Genomic DNA, 24,056 nt, shown 5'->3' on the forward strand with positions numbered 1-24,056 from the left:
TAAGAACTAGCTTGCCTAACCCTCTGATGTCACTGTGAACATATGATGTGTTACAGTGCCATTGGCTTAATGACTTAAAAAGATTAGTCTGATCATTCACTCTGCAAAGAATAAATGTATATATAAGTAAAAATGCTTCACTTTTTGGATGAAAATTACAACTGAAATCCAATAAAAGAGGCAGAGGCAACAAATTACAATTTTAAAACTATGTTTGCAGTTGCATAATACAAATATTCTGTTACTAGTGCTTTTATATAAATGCACTGAACAAGTGAAATAAGCTTTGAATATAAATGCAGCAATTAAGACAATGAAGGAAGCTTCTAATATAGATAAAGGAGCAGTTGAGAGCTGCTCCTTCTTATTAGTGCATGGACATGTGTTGTTAAGACAAGGACAATCTTAGCATATTGATTACTAACACACATTTAAAATGCTATGTTTGAAGTGGCCAACAGGGATAATACATATATTACTGTATTTTGTTCATATGTGAAATATATCACTAGTTTTACAATATTTTTACACTAAAAATGTATCTCTAATATTTAACCGGTAACAGGCACTAAATATTAAAGACACAGTCCTTTTGATACAAGTTTAGTTTAGTATGCCTATTACACAATATGTATAAAAGGAAAACACTAAAATGATTATTAGAACTAGTAATCACTGAGATTAAACTAAATATTCTCAGAATTCCATCAATATTCTAGGGTAACTTTAAAAATATACAAATATACAGGTTTTTAAAAATTATTGAAAGGTCAGATGATTAATTGTCTTAACAAGCTTTAATGGGTAGATAACCCCATATATAATTGATTTCACAATGACTGTAGGAGTTAAATCTCCAAAGACAGCAAATGTACACAACAGAACCAATAGCAATAATTGATTTTTTTCTACAAATATTTTGTAAATCTTATTAATAAAGTACTTTTGCTACAAGATTTATTTTTAGTATATATTTTATACTTATTTTTGCTCTTTAACAGACATAAGCTTTATATTTAAACATACATGAATCTTTTAGTGTTTTAATGAATTCTAAAATAATTAAAATGGACTTAAAGACTTCTGGCATATATTTTAGAATCAGGTAACTTCTAAGAAGTTTGGTTAGACAGAATCAATGTGTACTATATATATAAAAACTTAATTTGGGATAAAACATAAGCTAGAGTAATTATTTGATTACACTAATGTAACAGGAAAAAGCAAAGTAAATCAGGCTTCTTCAAACACTTGGTCTTGAAAAGGTGGAGATTGGTATATAATTTGATGATGGCATCTGCAAGAAAGCATCTTTCTACTCATACTTACAAGCATCTCCTAAGTATGTAAAACTTTGGAAACATTTCCTCTCAAGAAATACCTATGTCTCTATAGAAAATGTTACATTTATTTATTATTTAAATTTTCTGCCCCTCTCAACTCCGGCCAGTTTATAGGTAAAATTTAAAAAACATCAAAAAAGTTCAAGATGAAAAAAGTAGTTGGTTAGATGATCTGAATAATCAAATCTCAACACTTGAAAGTTTAATGCAGAATCATATAAGTGAACCAGCAATGTCCATTATGTTTATTTTTGTAGAGATGAGACTATTAAGAGCCTTAGGATCTTATAGGGCCAGTAGTGCCCATTCTGGGGCCCTCCCAAAGTTTTGGAAGTGGTTGTACCCTTCTGCTGTTGTATGCTGAGCTTTCACAGGAAAACAATTTCAAATGTGGCAGAAATATATTAAACACAATGAAATAATCATATTAATTGTATTTAATTATATATAAGACAATGCTTGTTTGGTCCTCACCTTCCTGGAATGTAGTGCACACTTCATTGAAATATCAGTTCTACTGAACATGATTGTCTCTGTTCTATACACTATACATATAATAGAATTATCTCTTCAAAAAGCTACCCATATGTAACTGAATCTTTATATAGAAAGTCTAACCATTTACAGAATGAAGGAATAAAACACGCTTGAAAGGTAGATCAGACAGTTAATTATTCCTAAATTAATCAAGGTTTATAATGAGTGTTTCCTCTTGCTCCCTACCTCCACTTGTATATTAGCTCAGATGCTTCAGTCTGAACATGTTAACCAAAATTCATAAACAATAAATTCTGACTTAATCTCAAATAGGCAATTTATTATGCTGAAGGGGATCACAGAAGTAGAAGCAATAAACAGGTTATATGACTAATTGTGTGACTAAATTTAAGTCACAATAGTGCATAACCGTTGTGTTATTTGTTAATGGCATACAATAGAAACTATTGATACATGTAACAGCAGCATAAAATATCATGTTCTATTGCCTGATACTACAGCTAAATGATTGTATTACAGGGTAGGCTATTTGGCCAATCCCCCAAAAGGTTGAAAAATGCTGAAAGATTTAAGCTACATAAATGTGATGATCATTTAAAAATATTTAAAATGTATCATCCTTTTGTGAAAAGTATGAATTGAATTAACTTCTTAGACAAAGGCTAAGTTTTTTTAAAAAGCTTTCTAGACAGATTGGAATATTTTAAAAGTTATTCCAAAGCGATTCTTAATATCTCAAAAGCTATGCAATAAATGATGTTCTATGGCTCAATAACTTAAGTCTTATAAGCTAAGAACTAGACAAATTTTGCTTGTTTTGTTCTTTGTATTTATTGGATAGAAGTGTATTATTTCATTTGAACTGCCCAGAGAAAATTGAATAGGCACACAATATCAATTGCATAATAAACAAATAAAAGGTTCAAATTTTTAAATTTTTATTGCTATGAGCGACATTTTATAACTATTATTGAAACTAATAGTTTTCATTCAGGGTTCCCCTCAGAATCTTGTGCTAGTAAAAGAAAATTCCCTTCTAAAAAATAAAATAAAATAAGAAACTTAAGTCTTGATTTTAAAAGCAGACATGCTGAATCAGGAAACACCAGGAACATTTTATTATACACTTAAATTATCATTACAATGTCTCATAATATTGGTTTACAGTAGGATATAATACACTGCTACTTCTTATATCATCATGAAGTTTTTTGTTCCTTCTGCTTTTCTGGTAACCACAGTAAAATATCATAGGCAATTGCAAGAGGCAAAAAATAGCAGGCATCACCATTACTCTTTTCACAGATACATCAAAATATAAATGGTAAATCATCTGGTCTACATATTGCATCACCTTACAAAAAGAAAATTATTATAAAAGATAATGAAGAAAAGAAAAACTAATTGGTATCATATCTGATTACCTAATTTATTGAAAATAAAGTAAAATATGTCTAGTATAATGCTTCAAAGTATGCTTAGTTTGGTTGTTTTAATACCTAACAACACCTTGAACTATGCAGATTGACTATCACTTGTTCTTCATTGTAAAATGTAGAAATTCAAAAATGTAATTCATGTCAGGTAAAAGATAATTTTTTTGCAGAAGTATTTTATACAATATTTTTAAGCATTTATAGCAAGAATCTACATTTCAGAGTTTTGTAAAGGATTCTTTCTTGAAACATTTTAATGCACTGATAGTATATCTAAAATAATTTTGTAATGTTTAAATTAAATAGAAAGTGTTAAAACTATCTTCAATGGTATATAATACCAATATTACACACATATATAATTTATAATATCAGACATATTTTACAAAAACCATTTCCCCCAAATATCCATTTTACTTATGAAAGTTCATAATTAGGTAGAAATATTTTCTATGAAAAATGATCGGAACTATTAGAAGTGATTTTGACATTTCAAGTCTTGAACAACTGTTTAAAGTATATACTGTACAGCCATTTGCAATTTTTAACTATTGTAATTTCTCTAGATTAAATCAAATGTCCTAGAGGCTGAATTGAAAAGGACAAGCAGTTGTTATACACAGAACAGGGAAGCATAATTGATTCTCTCTGGACTAGGCAAACATCTGGTAGAGAAAGTTAGACATTTTTAAAAACAGCATGGGATATAGTGCAAAAATGTTGGAGAGAAGGTGGAATTGGAACAAATTTCTCTCTTCATTGTCCTTTCAGGATTTGCTTATGTATCAAAGTTCTTCCCTTCACAAAAAGGCTTTTTATCCCATATATTTAATAGTTCACTGCTAATATCCTATTCATATTTGCAAAGCAAATCCAAATAAATTAGGTGCCACAAGTTCCTATTACAAAGCAAGCCATAAAAGCTGTGATATAATTACTTCTGCACTGGAAAGCAAATCATGCAATGCAAAATTGCATAAATCCCTAATTTTTAGTAAGACTTCTATAATAGACAAAGTATTTAAACCAACATTTATTCCTATATGTGGCCTACAGAATTATCATGTGACTAAATACATCATATTTAAATACTGTACTATAGTTTAGATATGTTTTGCATGACAGGTATTAACAAAAGAGTTCATATAAATTGTCCTAATTAAGTGAATACAAGTTCATTCATGAACTTTATCTTAATATTCTTCAGAAAATATTGTATAGAAATCAAATTATTCAACATTAAATGTTAGGGGATATAAAGAACAGTGAATGTTATTTTATGATTAATATTTCTAATTTCTTAAAGATAAGTCATTTTCTTTATAAAGTAAGCTGTTATACTCCAGCAGTACTATTATGTATGGGAAATGATAAATATCCTATTAATGACCCCAAAAATGAGATGCTCATATTTAGAAAACTTAAAATAAAATCATATGTCAACAATAGATTCCCATAAATACAATATGATTTTGTAGAAAATTATAAAATCACAATTATAACATACTATATTTTGAGCAGCCATTTTAATTTAAAAGAGACAATGTTCTTCATATAAAGCAAGGCTCATTTATAACAGAATTGGCTCACAAAGAATCATCACATCACAATGAATCAGTACAACTAAAACAAGAATGATAGAAATAAAATTCAAAAGCAATACTTTGTAAGGAAACCTGGAAAATCTTACTGAGATTAAGTACTTTACACAAAATTACATTGCAAACTGAATTAACAAAATATGTTATAATTTCAGAACTAAATATCACCAGTAATCTCAATTTGTTACAATACCAAAAGAATACTTAATTTTCTATGGAAGAAAAAATAACTTGCATACAAGAATAATAAAGAATAAAAGTTCACAACTCTTGTCTGTAACTCTTCACTTATATGATTAATGTTTTTGATACAGAATTATTTTTGCATATAAATTCAATTATGCAATATGAATTCAAATAGATTATGCAACATGCAATACTAAAACAGTAATTTCAAAATAAAAAAAATAAATCTTTCCATATTAAATAATTAAATATACCCTCAATCTGACATAAACATAATTCAATAGAATAAGCTTATTTTGCATCCATAAGCAATTTAAAAAGGAGGTATGACCGTTTTCTAAATCTATCCACAATTTCTGAGAATTGCTTTTTATTTTCTACATCATAAAGTTACAGAATACTTAATTAAAAGAAAATTATGGAAAAGAGCAATGGAAGTAACATATGTATTCTAATATATATTATAGGAAAATATTACAACCTAGAATGAAATGGAATCCATAAAATAGTTGTACAAACATGATTGATATAACAGGTTTATTATACTACCAAAACCAGTTAAAATGTTACAAAAGTAACATTTGAAATGCATGTAACTTTAGTTTATATTATATTAATCAAAGTACCATAAATACAATGTTTCTTTTCTCCTCCCCAGATGTAACCTAAATTGTGTTGGACTAACTACATACAATAGTTTATTTAATTTTCCTGTACATATTTTCTAGTGTAAAATGAAGCTGAAACATTATTGCTATAATTCCTCTTAAAGCAACAGTTTATGCTAAAACAAGCATTTGTGTAGTAACTGTTTCCTTTTGTGGGCCCAGTTCTGAGTAACTTGATCTATAGCTTCATTTTAAATCATCATAAACAGACTGCAATACTATAACTGGTTATTAATTAAATGCATAGCTTGCATCAGTTTTCTAGTAAGGAGAAAAGAGCATCTTAGGTTAGTTTTACTGTTAAATATTCACTGATCAAAGTGTAAATGTAATTGGCCTATAACTAATGCAACCCAAATATTTCAGTGGCTACATATCATTCTTATTGGAGGCAGAATACACAGACAAAAAATCTTATTTTCACCATCCAATCATAGATTCTTCACACAATCAATAGGTACCGGTATGCTTTTGGCAGAACATAAATAAACCTGCTCTTCACAATGAAACACAAGGAGTCATTTTTGGCAGATTAAGTCTATTCATTGCCTATATGCAGCATGAAAGACAAAAAGGAAATGTGACTATTTAGCTCGCCTAACGCTTCTGTTTGTTATTGATCTAGCTGTAAATTACCTCACCAGAAATGCAACCATACTTCCATTCCATCCTTCTCAATGTATATACATTTTCATAAAACTGTATTGTTCGTACAAAATGGGGCGGGGGGGAAGCCCACCATCTCCTATTACTAAACTGGCAGCGACCAGGAAGAATATTGAGGCTAAAATTAAGCACAATTGATAACAGGATATTATTCATTATCTCAACCAGAGAGAAAAAAAACCCCAACAACAAAGGACAATTTACCGAAAACGCTTAGCAAAACTACACATTTTATTTGTCACTCACCCCGATTCTCCCACTCATACTGAGGAACACTCACACAGGAATATATACATATAACTATATACATATATATGTATATATTTATACATGGCATGGTAACTTACAAGCAGATGCAAAGCTGTACCATATAAAGGCGGCAAGGAGGGCCATGAAAGCAAGAGACCCTGGCAGGACTCTGCTCAACCTTCCTCCCTCCCTCTTTCCAAAAGGCCCTGATAACGAGGGCTAAGTGGAGCTCCTCATGCCCGCCTCACCCAGTGAGGCCTACGGTCCCTGGGGGCATTTTTGCCTCATTTGGTTCCTATTTCGGCTACATTGAAACTAAGCAACTTCCAGCGCCACCGCCGCCAACGGGCCTCTTCCCCTCCCCCCTCTCGCGCGAGGTATCCCTCCGCCGAGGCCTCCCAGCTCTTCACAGAGAAAGCGCCTTTCTGCCGAGCGAGCTTTACCCGCCCACCCTCCACCCCGCCTCTGCTGCTCCGACATCTTCTTCTTCCCTCCACTGTTGAGCCGGCACTCGAGTCCTTCCCGCCTGCCCCGGCACGCCGAGGACCGGCAGCCCAGCCCTTGGAGGGTTGTTGGGGGGGTCGAAGGCGACGCGGGGCAGGGGTGCGCGGGCCAAGGGGGTGTGCGCGCCTTGAGGGAGGGGGCCGGAACTCTTTGTCGCGGCGGAGGGATCGCGCTCGCTGGCGCTGAGGCAAACGGCCAGGAGCAGCGGCGGCGGCAGCAGCAGCGGCGGGTTTTGCTGCGAGTTGTTGTTTCCTCCTCCTCCTACCCGGGGCTCGAATGGTGGAGCTCCGACTCTCGTTGCTGCTGAAGAAACCGTGACAGCCACTGGGGGAGCGTGCTTTTCAGCTGCAGGGCCCCATCGCCGAGGAGCTCGGCCTGAGCGAGCCGGGCTCCTCCGCTCGCCATGTCCGGGGACGGCGGCTCTAGCGGCGGCGGCGGCGGCAGGCACTCGGCAGAGCTGCGAGCGGGTAAGTGGGTGCCGGGCCGGGACTGCCGCCTTACAGGCCGCCTCGCCCCTCGCCTCGCCCGTGCTTTCACGGTGTATGTGTGTGTGTTTCCCCCCTTTCTCCCCCTCCCCTCTGCAGAGCTCTATTTCCTCATCGCTCGCTTTCTGGAGGACGGACCCTGCCAGCAAGCCGCGCAGGTAAGGATCGTCGCCGGGGCCGGGCCTGGGAATGTGGCTACTTTCCTCGCGGTGCCCCTAAACCCTCTTCCCCCATTTTGTTGCTCCTCCAGGTCCTGATCCGAGAAGTCGCCGAGAAGCAGGTGAGTGGTGCAGCGCCTTCCCCGCGTTTCTTCCCTTGCCCGCCCGCTTGCCGGAGTGCCAGCGGCTGCGGCGGCCTCGCCTCTTCCCCCCCTCGCCGGGGGGCGGGCGGGCGCTCCGGGGGCTGTTTTCTGGGGGTGGGGGAAAGGAAGGGGGTCTCTCTTAGTGACGGGCGATGTTTTTTTCCCTCCCCAGCTGCTGCCCAAGCGTACGGACTGGACTGGAAAGGAGCATCCCAGGAGCTATGAGAGCCTAGTAAGAGAAGCGGCCAGGCGGCGTGGTGCTGTGTGATGTACTAGGGAAAGTTTGCAAGCAGCCCTTTAAAAATTGAATTTCCCGCAATTTTTTTAACAACTTAAAAAAAAAAAAATAAGGGCAATTTTTAAACTCCTGCTTTCTGCCCAAGAACAGGCCAGGTTGTTTTGTTAAGTAGAGCAGGTGTTGTCTCAGGAGTCATCTGTCTGGGGTCCTGCAGTTAGGGTAAATAATAATAATCCTACTAATGCGAGAGCCGTAGAGTCACTATGCTAGAAATAAAGGTACGTCATGGATGTTGTGCAGGGAGAGCAGGAGGCGGGAGGGGAGGAGCAAACGAGAGAGCTTGTGGGAGCCAACTAGGCCTGTAGGAGCGCTCTCTTGTATGCAGTCCTATTTCACATAACACAATAGGGCTGTGCAATTATTGAGGAATTATAAGCAGTCTTTATAGTCGAAATCTCTGTTTTCCATTTCTTATTTTGCTGGAAAAAAACAAAGCAAAACAGGCTGGGAGAAAAGCTGCTGGTCTAACCCTGACGGATAGTGTTAATGTTAAGATCACACAGCTAACTCTTTCTGTCTGAATGTGGTGGTGGGCAGAGTGTTGTTCTTAAACAGATATTGGTTTGACAAAAACATGTGAACTGTTGTGTTGTTTTAAGGCACACTTAGCTTGCACTGTGTATAATTGATCAGTTTGTGGTTCTATTTGTCCGTTTTGACTAGAGACATTTTTTGTTTCACATTCAGGAAGGAGCATCTATGGAACTAAGCTAGGAAACTTATGGATCTGTGACAGACTATTGTTTGGGATAGTTATCAGGGGGATTTTTTTGGAAGTTCAAGGAAGTTTTTACTGGCATATAGAATATATTTCTCTTTAAACACCACCCCCCCCCCCATGCAGCAGAAATGTCAGGAGTTTGATTTTAAATGAAGGGTAAAAGCAAAATCTCTCACTTGTAGAGCAGGTAGGGAACTCTGATTATGGATTTCTTAGGACTTTTTCCCTTGAATTATAATCAGTCACATGTCCCATTTTTAGCCAAATAAATTTTATTTCATCATATATAGATAAGCTATCGTTTGGATCTAGACTTCTCTTAAGAATCAAGAAAGAGATAAACTTTGCTTGATTCTTTTTCATATTGGTATACCAATGCCACCTTTAGGTTTTTTTTTTTTTTTGCTATATGTTGGACAGCAAATTGTGGAAGACAAGTTTCTCTCATGGGAAAAACTGTTAAAAGCCACTAGCCTTACTAGATTCAGCCTTCTTCCCCCATCCCCTCCCTCTGATTCATTATGATGCTCTTGTCTGACAAGTAGAAGAAAGTCGCCCCAGAGTATAAGCTCACATAGTGATACAATGATCTGACACCTTTGAAGACAGATACAATGTTTCTGATGCCAATACCTAGATAATTTAATAATTTTGGACTATAGATGCAGAAAAATTCACATGAATTTTGTAGTAGTAAAGGCTGATTGTAGGATTTTTTGCAAAGCAGAAAATTATGCAGATAGTTTAAAATGATTTTTCCAAATGGGCATCTTTTTCACAACAGCTTTTAATGTATTGTTTGTGACAAAATAGTTTCTTATGATCTTGGTTTGGGCATTGTTGGTGGAAAATATTTGTAGAACATGAACTGCTTGCTAAAAGATTAAGGGATTTTATATTACATCTCAAACTTAAGTATGAGATTAAACTTCATGACTTTTCATATATTGTTCTAATTTTAAGGGTTGTACAGTTTTACACATTTAGAAAATGTAGCTTTTGAAATATATTGCCTAGTGATAATACTACTAAGAGTACATGACTATAAGGAATGCAAGAAGATAAATGCAAAGTAAAATGTATATACAGCTACTTACATTTTTAAAGCAACATTTTGTTACTGATTACCTGCTTCAATTTCAGAAATCAGTGATCATAAGGATACTCATTTAGTAAAAGATACATTTTTATTTTATTTAGGAATTGTATCACTTTGGTCTAGTTGGCTTAGCCAAGCTGATTGCAGAGCATATTTTAATGCTTATTTAAAACTTAGTTTACTAAGAATTGTTAGAACAAAATCTGTAGCTAAAGTAATATATTTAGGTTGATGGGTCAGAAGTAGTACATGCAAGATTTATCTTTTGATTTTTTAAAATGCATCTTATAAATGCTATTAAAGGTAGTTTTAATCTTGTTGAATATTTTTATGCATACTTGAAACATTAATCTCTATTCTTATATAAATGTTATCATTTATCATTGATTTAACTTAGTGCTAAATTGTGCTGTTCATGTTTAAAGTTTATTTCAGTTGAACAGCAGTATTATGAACTTTTCTTTCTTATATAAATAGCATAGTTCCGACTATAAAAATCAAATGAAAGAGCACGTGTAGCTTTTTTAAACAGATGATTTCAGTTTAGCTAACATCTTAACTGGTATTTGAATTTTTACAAATTAATGTGTTCTTAGGCAGCAATACTCTCAGCTTTACCAGCAAACTTTAGAAAAGTTAAAAGGATAGTGCTGTTTACATCCATTAATTTATTTTCAACTGTATAAGTATTTTATTGATCATATTACAAAGGAATAATTGTTGCAGAAAAACATAAATCTTAGCATGCTGCTTAAAATATTGATAAGAATCAGTTATCAATTCCCAATTAAGTCAGTGGAGTTTTTAGAATAAGAAGACAACTGTGCTTATTATATATCCAAAATCATGGAAGTCTGAAGAATAAAATAGATGGAAGTATACATTATTAATAGATGTCTATCTTATTTCAGATCTGAATTGTTTTACTTAAATTTTTAGCCTAGTGATCTGGTTCACATGACATGCTGAGCAATAATGTGAGTTATCTGGGTTAATATGTTATGGAATTTAGGCACTATAATTTGTAGATCATGATATAGTGATTTTATATTATGTAGTATTTTTGACCCTTAAAATTAATCAAATGCTGAAAGTATTCTAATTTTTAGAGGATTTAGAGACCCATTTTTCTCCTCCCTGTCTTTTAAACTTGGTATGACCAGGACATGTTATTTTTTTTAAATAAAACAGCAGTGTGTATGTGTGCATTCCACCTTTTTCCAGAAGCTCAAGGTGACATACATACTTTCCATAGTTCTACAAGTCTTTGTATGTCACAGTTGTTGAGGCTGAAATTCAGAAGGGATTGTATAATATACCAATCCAAAACAGTTCATTCTTTTTTTCTTTTTTGAAACATTGGAAAAATTCCACATGCACTGAAGTTCTGGTCTTGAAGTGTTAGATAAACAGTTGCGTGGTTTTAATGCAACATCTACATTAAATATTGATAATTTTCTTCAGTGTGCAGGAAATATGTATTCTTTCTTAGGTCTGGGTACTTTAAAGTGGTGAAAATGAAACTAATGTAAAATAAGCTTTTAGGTACTGTTATCAAAGTTAATAAAGACAAAAAGTTCAGTAAGAGAGTTAGTGGGCAGCATCAATAATCCCGTGAAGAGTTTACACACTTTTGAAAGTGTATGTTATACTGTTTTGCAGATGCTAAGTATTTCCAGAATAGTTTTTCAGATTTATTTGGTATTTCTGTGGGGCAAATATAGGACCATCATTAAAAATTTCATACTTCAGGGGCTAAATGTTCCAATCTGAGAATGTAAAACCATTTTGCTGATTATTTAAAATGTTTCCCCCCGCCTTGGTGATCATATTTATAATTTTGAGAAAACAAATCATATTCTAACAAAATGACTGCCATAATGGTGGTGAGAAATTAGTAAAGGCTAAAAGAAAATAAAACTAATTCCCAATTATATTGAAGAATGTGGACTTATGAAGAGAGCTTAGGTGTGAAACCTAAAAATCACAGTACATAAAACCTAGTAGAAAATCCATTTTACAGACAGTACATTGTTGATAATCTGAGAAATACAGTGAGGCAAAATATGTACTACCATTAAAACCAAACGTGACTTTTATCTCTAGTGGCCCATAGAGACAAAACCCGAACATACTCCCAAAGGCTAACGGTATACTGCATGGACATAGTCTCCTCCCCTGCATCATTTTTAACCTTTCAAGATGTTTCCTAGTATTTCTCAGTGTGTCTTGTTTTCTATGTACATTTTAAAGCAAAAGGCTTGTTCATATTTACCTACCTTTTTTATATTCTAAAATAGTTCCAGGCTCCATGTGGGATCTGGTAGCATGGTTGGAAGTAAACAGCTTTAGACTTGAGCTTCACTTTGATGTATTCCAATTACTGCCTAGTTATTTTAATTTCAAGAAAAAAGAAATGATTCAGGAACTCTATTAGGACCTAGGGGGAAGTACACAGATGCAGTGCTGCCCTTAGATGCCAGATTAGGTCTGTATGTTTGTGAATTGGAGACTTGTTACTTTTTATATAGTGTTCACTGCTGTTAAATTCTTTACAGATATATAAGTTACATTGTAATAAAAAGAAATTGTGATATAGAAAGTAATTTACTTTTTCTAAATGAATAAATACTGCTACCGTAAAATATTGCTAAGAATACTTTTTTTGTCTGCCAGTGGAAGTACAATATTTATTTAAATGTAACTACTTATGCACTTAAAATTTGAGGTTTCAAGAGATTGTTTTCACCATATTTTGAGAGTGCATATGAGGAAGAAGTAATTGTTCTCTCTGGATCTGTGAATAGATTTGGCTTTACAGACATTTAGCTTCAACTTTTGCTTGACTTAGAACTTTTCGAATAGCAACTTTTGTTTATAAGTTAAAAGGTAAATATACGGTAGAGTCAGTACAATCTTGCACATGTCTCTATTATTTAGTGACAATTTCTTGTGAAATGGGATTTAATACCATACGTGTACCATGATTTCATTTTTCTTGAAAAGTTAAACCTGGAAAATGATCAACAGTCTGCAACTATATTATATAAACAGTCTGTTTATTATAACAGTAATTGATAAATGAAATTCAAACCATCAGCTTACATTTATAACTTGGACCTCTTGATTATGCTTCCTGGGGAAGAAAAAAGTTTTCAGAGTGTATCTCAAACCTTGTATATTAGTTGCCAAATTTTGGGAACTGAGCCGGACAACAGGTGGCCAGAAAGAAAAATTAAATCCTTTGCTCTGGAGTTTGTGCGATAGGAAGAACACACTGGACCAGATTCACACAAGAATGTTTCATCGTGTTCTCCTTATTGTGAATAAAATACAAACAAATGGCATATTCATAGCATTTCTTCAGATCAGTTAGCTATTTACAGATTCAAAATCCTGCTTTGCAAGGAAATCCAATAGTATCTGACAACTCAGATGTATGTAGGGAAAATCTGATCCTAAAACAGTCAGATACCCTAATTAGGTGAAATGCTAAATAGATGGGACCTGGGCAAGAAAAAATATTAGGATTGGGAAGCTAAACCAAGGATAGCTGAAAATACAACTGAGGGCAAAACCATGTGGTTCACTGAAATTCTATCACATAATGAGACAAAAATAATCTCAGTTGGATTATATGTGGAGCCATAATCTTCAATTTATACCTTCAGTTCCTTTGGAGGATATGGCTAGATTGTTTAAAGGGTCCTTTTCTAATTTTATTATTAAACTTCCCTGAACCTTAGTAGAAGATTAAAAAAATCTAAAAACTAAGAAAATATTATTGTCATAGTAGAAGATTTAAAAAATATCCTTTCATATACTTGGAAGTGCCCTCAATATGGCAGAAACTGTCTTGAGAAAATGATGTGAACCTTCTCTGGCATAATATTTTGCTTTACCATGGAATGTCCAATAGCTAAAACTTCAGGGATGACTAATTCAATAACTTAACACATATTAACTATGAGAGATTGGGGGAAGTTGGGAAAGGAATTGACCAAAAATAGAGAGTGGGTCAGTTGGCAGCTTATTTCATAAACTACGTATGTAGCCAGGCAGAAAAAAGTCTGGAATAAACATTTCAAAGCAGGTCTATCATCATTAATTCACTGTGAATGCAAGTGTGAAATTCCTTTTTCAGTTTCTTCAATTCTATTTTACCCTATTGTCAGGGTTCCAAGTAATATACCCATAGCAAACAGAACGTGGCAGGTAAATTCCTCAAAGAATAGTTTTATTGGATATATTATATTGGCACAGGCTTGTGAAAACCGACTCTGAATGTTCCTGCGGTTTTCACCTAATTAAAAGTTTTCCCCCCTTCCCCAGTCACATGGTCCAATCAAGGTGTTGTCCAGTTGCCTGGTAACTTCACTCCCCTTTCCGACCACCTGTGGGAATGTCCTTGGTTCCCAGGAGAAAGTATTTTGCTTTGACTACAGACCCCAGCTATCTCTATTCCCCCCTCCCTATCCCTCAGCTCCAGTGTGGCAATACTGAAGCCTCAAAATGACCTTGGTCAGGTCAGCTTCAAGGTTGCCAACTATATTGGTACAGCAGTTCCTGCTATTTTGGTCATGACAACTGTGGGATTCGACACTTAACTCTGATACTTATTTGATTGTATAAACGCAGCTACCATGATTTGTAAATTTGTGTATGCAACCAATAGTGATTTATTTAAGTAATCTAGTCCTTTTTTTTCCTTTTGGAAATGTGTGTTAAAATTTCAGATGTACTCTGTACATTGAAATATTTGATTATCTTTAAATCACGGATGGGCACCATCTAATTTTACTTTTTTGTGAGTCTGGTAGGAGCTCAACCCACTTTTCCTCAATGTCTAACAGAACAGCCATCAGCTGGACTTTGGAAAAATATTATCCAGCAGGGTAATGGGAGAGGTGGGGTGTAATGAAGCTCCATAATCACTACTACTGATGTCTAGAAATTGTGCTTCATCTATGAGAGTTGAGCAGGGATGACTGAAAAGAGCAGCAAGTGTTTTTCCCTTCTCCTGTGTATAACAGAAGTTTTGTCAGTACAGTCATAGCGTGCTATGGTCATGGATGATTGCATTATTTTTTTAGAAAAAAAACCATTAAAAAAACAACACTTTAGAACAGCTGTGTCCAGCCTTTTGGCTTGCCTGGGCTGCATTGAGTGAAGAGGAATTAAATAAGGTGTATAAAATACATAAATAGAGTTAATATACATAAATAACAAATGTATGTGCGTCTGGGTTTGCGTGTGTATATATGTATATACATATTTGTTTTCTTAAGTTTTCGTGAATACCATACACATATATACGTGAATACCATTCACGTATATACATATACATACCAGGAATGGAGCCAGGGAACCTTTAGTTTCTTTCCTAGCCAGATGGGGAGAGATGCGACATTGTGAAAAAGTATGTAGAGTTAACTCATAGATTTCTGCTGGCCTGGCACTGATTTTTCTCTCTAGACTCTCTTCTGCTACATGGTTATGTTCAGGAGGAAAGAATTAGCATAGAAAACAAACATTTGTTTAATGAAAACTTAGGATATATTCTAAGAAGAGTATGGCTCAATAGAGAATGCTTGTGGTCAACAGATGACTGTTAAATTACATATTTTGAATATGGAAAATAGTTTTCAGTATCTTGACCTGAAGAAATTATAGGCAGACTTGTTTCTTATTACAGTAAGGTAGTACAGCTTAACTTACAACTGCAGTTGAGCCCAAAATTTCTATTAAGTTAGTTGTTAAGTGAATTTTACCCCATTTTATGACCTTTCTTGCCACAATTATTAAGTGAATCATTGCTGTTGTTAAATTAGTAATGAGGTTGTTAAGTGAACAACATATTGACTCCTTGTCAGAAGATCACAAAAAATGATCACATGACCCCAGGACACTGCAACTGTCATATAAATATAAGTCAATTGCCAATTGTCATCTGAAATTTGATCATGTGACCATGGGGATGCTGCAATGGTTTAAGTATAAAAACGGTCATAAATAACTTTTTTTAATGCTGTTGTAACTTCGACTGGTCTCTAAATGAACTGTTGTAAATCAAGTACCTGTGCTGGAATTCAGCCTTATCAAGCTGATAATAATTAATAAGCAGATAGTGTAAAATAAATGAATTATCTTATTCCTGAACTATATAGCAAAGACCCAATTTTATTCCTCCCCCCTCCATTTCTCTTCAAAGTTAATTCTAATATGGCGAGTATGGCTTGTGTACCAGCTTATCACTTTTGTGTGTGCATGTGTGTATATATACATAGCAGCAATATTTATCTGAAATAAAACTAATATTTGTTAAATTTATGGATATAGATCAAAATAGTGAGAAATCCCATTTAGAAAATTAACTGACTCCTCATGTGACAATTATTTTTGTTTATACAGAAACAAATTTGTATGTGCATGCTCTATAATAAGTCTCATTGAGTTTAATAATTCCAGCTGCTTTTATGTTGGGAATGTATTAGTTTAACACAGATTTTCTTTTTAGTCACTCTTCTGAAGTTTAAGAAGAGGATGCAGAAATGCCTATGATTTATTTGAATTTGTCTAATTTATGGTATTCCCGTTCTAAAGAAAATATTTACTCCAAATAACATGATAAAAGAGAAAAAAGATCAGGAAAAAGGAGAAAACAAGTAAATGTGCTATATTTTAAAAGTGTTGAAAGCAGTTTATTTTATAGTTTACATTATAAGAAGAAAATTTGATGTTTCATATTCTTGGAAAATGTAATGGTGTTACAGATGGTTAGAATCCTGCAGTATTCTTGACATCTAAACTAATAAAAGAAATAATTGAAAGCTTGTTTTGAGTTTGAAGCCATAATACCAACTATTGGATTTTCATGTATTGCAGAGCAAAAACTACCTTTCAGTAAAGAGTCTGTGGAGTGTACGTCTGTATGTGTGATTTTTAAACCCTCCTCCCTGTAGCAGTATTTTGGAGGATTTGTAGTATTTCCTTCCTATACTTTTATATACACCATCAATAAGGGCCATTCCTATCTTTTCCCACTTGGCTGTCTGATTTTAAAAAGTGAACAAGTGAAATTTCTTTTAACTCTCTGATAGATATGTGTGAAACAGACCCGAAAAGAATTAAGAATAGTTGTTGTAATGATGTTACTTTTCCATTGAGATTTGGTACAAAAACTACCATTGCTTATGATGGTTCTGCCCTTACCATCCTTGCTATCCTATAGTTGTTTTTTTGATTCTGGCAATCAGAGTGCTCGTTTTCCCCCACTTCAAGCATTTGACAAAGGCTGGATAAATAGATGTTATGGTTACAACTGCCTAGATGTACAGATGTGCAATGACCAATGATACTTTAAAGTCTATGATCAACTATTATTTTTCACTCTATACCTGATTTTAGTTAGCAGCATCAGCCAGAAAGCTGTATCCTATATCAGAGGTCTTTCACTGTTGGAATAATGCCAGGACATTCAGTAGAGAGATGCAAAACTTGGCTCTGATTGGTAACTTAGTATTTAGCCTATGGGAAGTAGAGCCTTTTCAGAGCAATGCATTCCACGCAAAGTCATCAGTGTGTTAGCAGTGTTTGTTGGACCCAAGTATTTCTATCCAGCATTTTTCCCATCAGTGTGCATCAGCTACTGCTCTCTACATCATGCTCCTACTTACAAGTCCTATCAGGTTTCTAGTCTTTACTTTTGTCTGGAATAAGTGAATTTGCTACTTTGTTGGGATCACTTCTGGTTTTGCTTACGAGAGTTGCAATTTTAAACATCTTGATAGATTCCAATGTTTTTGAATGTTGGTGTTAGACCAAATTTCTCTTATAGGGGTCAGTTGGCATATTCAGTATTGGTTGTCAAAGTGTTTTTCAGAGATGGAAAGATTAGGTTCTTCCTCCCCTTGAGAATAGTCAGTATGATTGCCCTTACATTCAGAGGTTTTACCAAAAAGTTTGACAACATGTATGGGAATTTTTGTGATGTTGTACTGTTAAAATTCTTATATGAAAGTCTTCATGTTCTGTTATTTTGGTTATGTACTATATAAACATTTTACATATTTAGGTATCACTTAATAAAAAGTATTATTTTCCTAAACTTGCTTTTTTTGTGGGAAAAATATAGAAAATAACAAAGAAAATGGCATTTTCCCTTTCCCAGTGTGTTCATAGCAGGCAAATCTTGATTTCTATTTTTCTTGTAGTTGAATTTGTTGGCTTTCCTTGTTCTTGTGCTTTTTACCCCAAGAGTTGGAATAACTCTTCCTCCATGCTGTATTTTTGGGAGTATGAAATTCTGTTCAAAAGACATCTCTAGTTTATAGTTTTGACACCTGTCCCTAAAATTTTAAAACAAAAAGAAAAGTTGTAATAAAGTCTTACTTGATTTTATTGGATTGAGGTAAGCAAAGTTATCCACAATTGTACAACAATTTAAATTTTCAGCTGCCAGTCATGCTTGTCTTTTTACCATTTCTTCATCTGATGGTGCTAATCCCAATTGTCATGGATCATATAATCAAGATTTTTTGTATTTTTTAAAAAATGTACAAATACTTAGCATTTATTTTATTGTACAGCATTCTCAAAAGAAGCTATTTTACATGCTGAATGTGAGTGATGTGATTTATATGCACATGAGTTTGGTAGTTTGCATGGACTTCAATAAAAACATAGCCAGTATGTTTTATAGAAGTAGCTACCTTGAATGAGCTTTACTTAAACTTATTTTCCTCTTAGTATTCATTTAGATTTGGTTTGATCAAATTGGGTCATTTGGGCATACAATTCAATGATAAAATGCAAGGAAACTTGGATTACAAAAGAAATCTAAAAACAAAACAAAAATCAGTTAGGTATTCCCTTTTGCTTTAGTTCTGCAGTGTAAGAGAGGTTAACACAGCCAAACCCTTGGGAGGGAAAAGCCCTTAAAGAAAAGGCATAACACTTCTGGAGCAGAGAGTTTCTGATTATAATGTAAACGGACTTCACTAGATATCTGATAATTGGATAATTACATTTCCATGTGACAATTAAAATAATAATCATATTTTTATCTGGAGAGAAGTGTTGCATTTTCTTGGATTCAGAATACATTAACCTTAAAACTAAAATGCTGTTGGGAGAAGAGACATGCAGATGTGCACGCATTTTTAATATTTGGGTTTTTTTTACATAATTGTTCACTCAGGGAAGCCATTTGTTAAAAAATTTTCTGAATACAGCTAAAATCTTGATTTTTGAAGCTTGCATTTAGGGGAACTTTTTGCACTTGGGGGTTTTGTACTGAGAACTAGTTGTAAAATAAAAAGGTGGATTTCAACCACTTATTAAAGCATTGATACCCACAAGAAAGAAAGATTCCAATATTAATGATACAAATTCCACCCTTTTTATTATTACATAGCAACATAATAGCAATAGCACTTAGACTTATATACTGCTTTATAGTGCTTTATATAGCCCTCTCTGCAGTTTACAGAGTCAGCATATTGTCCCCAACAATTTGAATCCTCATTTTACCCACCTTGGAAGGATGGAAGGCTGAGTCAACCTTGAGCCTGGTGGGACTTGAACTGCCAAATTGTAGGCAGCTGGCTGCAGAAGTAGCTACTGCGCCTCAGAGGCTCCTCTTATATAAAATGTATATAAGTGGGCGGTACATGTTTTGTGACATCACAATGCACATTTCTTTTTTACTTTAATAACTCTTTGATTTGCTGAAATGCCTTGAATGAATGGATAATATCTACCATTACAGTTCACAGGATTCTAGACTGTGAATGGATGTAATGGATGTAAATTCTAAAGTAGTTACACTTTCACTTATGTAGGAAATTGTACAACTCAAATAGATCCATTGAAATAAATTCCTTTCTGGGCAAAAGTAGAGCACTTTTACAATATGTGCCATTTTCATAACTGCCAAGTCTTTTATATATACCGTATTTATCGGCGTATAACACGCACTTTTTCCCCCTGAAAATAGGGGCAAATGATGTATGCGTGTTATACGCCGATATAATGTTAAGAAGCCTTCGGTGAATGCTGCTGGGATCGGGATCAAGGACACAAATGAAAGAAGGGGAGGGAGGAAGCAACCGAAGCCTGTCCTTCTCTCTGGGTCAGCTCTCTCTCGCTCCTCCACCAGCACAGGAAGAAACTGCTTCAAAGAAGCGGGGGGCTTTTCCTGTCGCTCTCCCCCACCCCCCACCCCGTCCGCCCGCCCGCCCGCCCGCAGTGCTCCGTTCTTGCCTGCCTGCCTGCCGTTAATGGTTGAATCGGAACAGCTTCGCTGAGTAAAAGAGGCGAATAGTTATTATTCTCAGCCGAAGCTGCTCCCAAACAACCAGAAACTAAGGCAGGCAGGCAGAATTTTTTAATTTTTTTCCTGAAATTTCCCCCTTAAAATGAAGATGCGTGTTATACGCCTGTGCGTGTTATACGCCGATAAATACGGTATATATATTTTACTACCCCAAGTTAATCATCTACCTCCCTTTCTTCTTAACTGAAATTTAGGAAGATATGTCTCTACAGAAGAGATAGCTTTGCCAGCAGATATTGTCTAATTCTATCTAAAAAGTATACAACTAATACACATGTTAACAGCTAATAATATTTTTGAACTTAAATAAAAGTGAGTCTAAATTCTGGTTTCTTTGTAATTAGTTATACTTTTGTTCATATGGCACATTTATAAATACTGTATATAAATTTTTCATAAGTGTTATGTACCCAGAACCAGGCAGGATTCACAGACCTAGTTGAACCATAAAGACTTCCTTAAAAAAATCTCACCTGTCTGAAATTTAATACATTTTATCTGTAGAGAAGTAGTAGGTTAGCCAGTAAATGTAACTTCATTCTGCTAAAAATCCCTCACAATTTTATAGATACTTTACTTCTTCAGAGAAAAGTTTTTTTAAAAAAATAAGTCTGTTGTTTTCCTATTGTAGATTACAAATGGCAAAAATCTAATTTCAAATGGACTCCTGAGTCAAAGGAAGTAACCTTCAATTTAGTTTGAGTAAAATTCTGCTTATTCACATTGGTCTGATTGAAATTACCTAGTCAACACAAAGTTTTAACCATAGAATTTGTATGTCTTCATATAAGAGAATTTTCACTTATTACAGTAACTATTAGAATATATTATGGTACTATATCATGTGAAATGTCTTATGAATTTATTCACCTTTATAGCTTACATTTAAATATGTCTTGTGAACATTGTCAAAAGGATTTAAACAGAATCTTGAAAAGGGAGTTTTATTTTCAAGAAAACAATTTCTGAAATATTAGAGTAAAGCAAGCAAGCACCTTTTTATTAATGTAGGACTGTCATTAATGTAGTGTAATTACTTGGAATGTGTAGTAGAAACTAGGAACTTAATAGTTAAAACTCATGAATTTCCATGAATTTATTAGATTATTAGTAACTCTATGTCTTAATTCCAATTACTGTTGTGTAATAAAGAAATGGGACTGCTAATATATGTGCATCATATTATAAATATTATGCACATTATTTTTATGATACTAATATTGTTAGTTATCCTGTTATCCTATATTTGTTATTTTGTAATGATTAAAATGAAAATGATGTTATGATTTATGAACTGTTAACTGTTTACAAATAATTCAAGGCGATGAACTTATTCTACACACCTCCCTCCTTCTATTTTCCCAACAACAACCCTGCAAGATGGGTTGATTAAATCACAGAGAGAGTGATTTAAATTTAGTATATACTTTGTTTAAAAACCTATGTTTTAAATTGTTCTCTCTGTAGGGTGTAAAAACAATGCCTTAAGTACCAAATGCATATCTCATTTTCAAAATATTTTTTTCACTTTAAAAAGTGAGAGTAAACATTGTACAAATAATTTTTGGTTTATTAACAGGTAAAATACTATAGACACTTGGCACCTGATCATCTCCTGCAAATATGCCATCGACTTGGACCTCTTCTAGAGCAAGAAATTCCTCAAAGTGTCCCAGGAGTTCAAACACTATTAGGAGCTGGAAGACAGTCTTTGCTCCGTACAAATAAAAGTATGAGTATGCAAAAGGAAAAGTGGCTTGATCATCTTTTTCAGTGTATATTTTTATGCTTATATTTATTTTTTTGTATGTAAATAGGTTGCAAACATGTTGTGTGGAAGGGTTCTGCTCTTGCTGCATTGCATTCTGGGAGACCTCCAGAGTCACCAATAAATTATGGCAGTCCTCCCAGTATAGGTAAGAAAGTTAATACATAATTGTAGAATGTTGGCAATGTAACACTGTATCTGTAATGATAGTTTTTACACTGTAGAGAAATCTTCCTTGATATGCTTCAGATCAGATCGTTCACCCCTGGTTTAAAAAACAACCAGAAATCATGTTTATGTCTGAATTGCAGAATTACTTAATACAGAGATGTACTAAGAGAATACCAATGACTGATATTCCTGCCTTGGCTGAACTGAAGTTAAACTAAGTTTAAATAATCACAGTTCATTAATCGCAGATATTCAGAACTTTAGTTTGTAAAATATTATAAGCAGAATATTTTGATATTTTTTATCTTTGCACATGGCAGAAAAAGTTGGGGGAAAGTATTGCAGTTTGTGCCCTTCTAAATTATGCTTTAGATTATATCTGACTAGTCTCTTGAGTAAGAAAACAGTTTTGTTGCTATTGTTGCTGCTGCATTTATTTGTGGTTTAATAACATAGAATAGGCATATTAATTACATTAGAATTTGCTGTACAATTTGAGTTATAGAGGATTAATTGAAATTTGCTCTTAAAAATTAAAATTACTAGCTAAGATAGTTGACATAAATTTCTTAACATATAAATGTGCCACTGGAGCTATTCTAGTTTAATCAGTTTTGAAGCTGAACAAAACTGTTTAAGATTTTTAAAGAAACAAATTAACAGAATAACAGTGTTGGAAGGGACCTTGAAGGTTTTCTGGTTCAAATCCTTCCTCAAGCAGGAAACCCTAACATTTCAGACAAATGGTTGTCCAATCCCTTCTTAAAAAGCTCCAGTATTGGAGTATCTACAGCATCTGGAGGCAAGTCATTAATTGTTCTGTCAGGAAATTTCTCCTTAGTTTGAAGTTGATTCTCTCCTTTCTCATTAATTTCCATCCATTGCTTTTTGTCTTGCCTTCAAGTGCTTTGGAGAATAGCTTGGGCCCCTTTTCTTTGTGGCAGCCCCTCAGATAATACCCTGTTTCTCATATAATAAGGCCGGGTCTTATATTTTTTGAGCCCTGAAAAAATGGCTAGGCCGTCTTTTCGGGGGTGACTTAATTCCCCCCCTTGCATCTTTGGGTGGGTGGGCGGCGACGGCTTGGATGTTGACCTCGGCGTTGGTGGGGCACTTCGTATCGGGGTCAATGCAGGCAGCACCATATCCAGGTGTGCAACAAAAGTACTTCCTAATGGCAAGCCCCCCCCACCATTCCCCCCCCATTTGCATGTTTTAATATAGGCCTTAATTTGGGGGGAGGGGCTTAATTTCATTTCATGCCTATAAAACATGCTGGGACTTCCTATTGGGGGAGGTCGTATTGTTGGAGAAACAGGGTAGAACACTGCTAACGTGTCACTCCTAGTCCTTCCTTTCATTAAACTAGACATACCCAATTCCTGCAACCGTTCTTTATATGTATGCCCAGTCCCCTAATCATCAACTATTTTCAACTATTTAAAGAATAATTTTCAGGAAATTACCAGAATAGTTTGTCTTCTTATGGTTTTGGTAGTTTTATTTGGTAACTAAAAAAGCTCTGATTTTGCTCTTAAGATATCAACTAAGTATGATTACGATGCTTTGCTAATGACAACAGAATCCAGAATAAATTGAGTGACATTGAAGTTTATATAATAAATAAAAAATTAGATTATGATTTTAATGCAGAGTTTAGATATAATATAAAACATTGCTTTTTGATGCTTTAACCAGGAATGCTTAAGATGAGGCTGAATAGCCC

General features: G+C 34.6%; 1 protein-coding gene across 4 annotated transcripts in view; it reads left to right on the plus strand.

The window, feature by feature from the left end:
* The first annotated feature begins 7,094 nt into the window (after positions 1-7,094).
* The window catches only part of PHIP (PHIP subunit of CUL4-Ring ligase complex), an 88,786-nt gene continuing 71,824 nt past the window's right edge, over positions 7,095-24,056 (plus strand). For 2 of the 4 annotated variants that reach the window (XM_026665185.2, XM_026665187.2), the window contains exons 1-6: positions 7,095-7,618; positions 7,736-7,794; positions 7,887-7,916; positions 8,110-8,169; positions 21,971-22,121; positions 22,209-22,307. In XM_026665185.2, the coding sequence (XP_026520970.1) occupies positions 7,555-7,618; positions 7,736-7,794; positions 7,887-7,916; positions 8,110-8,169; positions 21,971-22,121; positions 22,209-22,307 (463 nt within the window). In that variant the 5' untranslated portion in view covers positions 7,095-7,554. The remainder of the gene's footprint in view (positions 7,619-7,735; positions 7,795-7,886; positions 7,917-8,109; positions 8,170-21,970; positions 22,122-22,208; positions 22,308-24,056) is intronic. The other 2 variants (XM_087944379.1, XM_087944382.1) reach the window with 1 other exon arrangement.

This window comes from Notechis scutatus, chromosome 1, assembly GCF_049901735.1.
Source record: "Notechis scutatus isolate UNSWTSFEM ecotype Mainland chromosome 1, rNotScu1.2, whole genome shotgun sequence".
Taxonomy (NCBI): Eukaryota; Metazoa; Chordata; class Lepidosauria; order Squamata; family Elapidae; genus Notechis; species Notechis scutatus.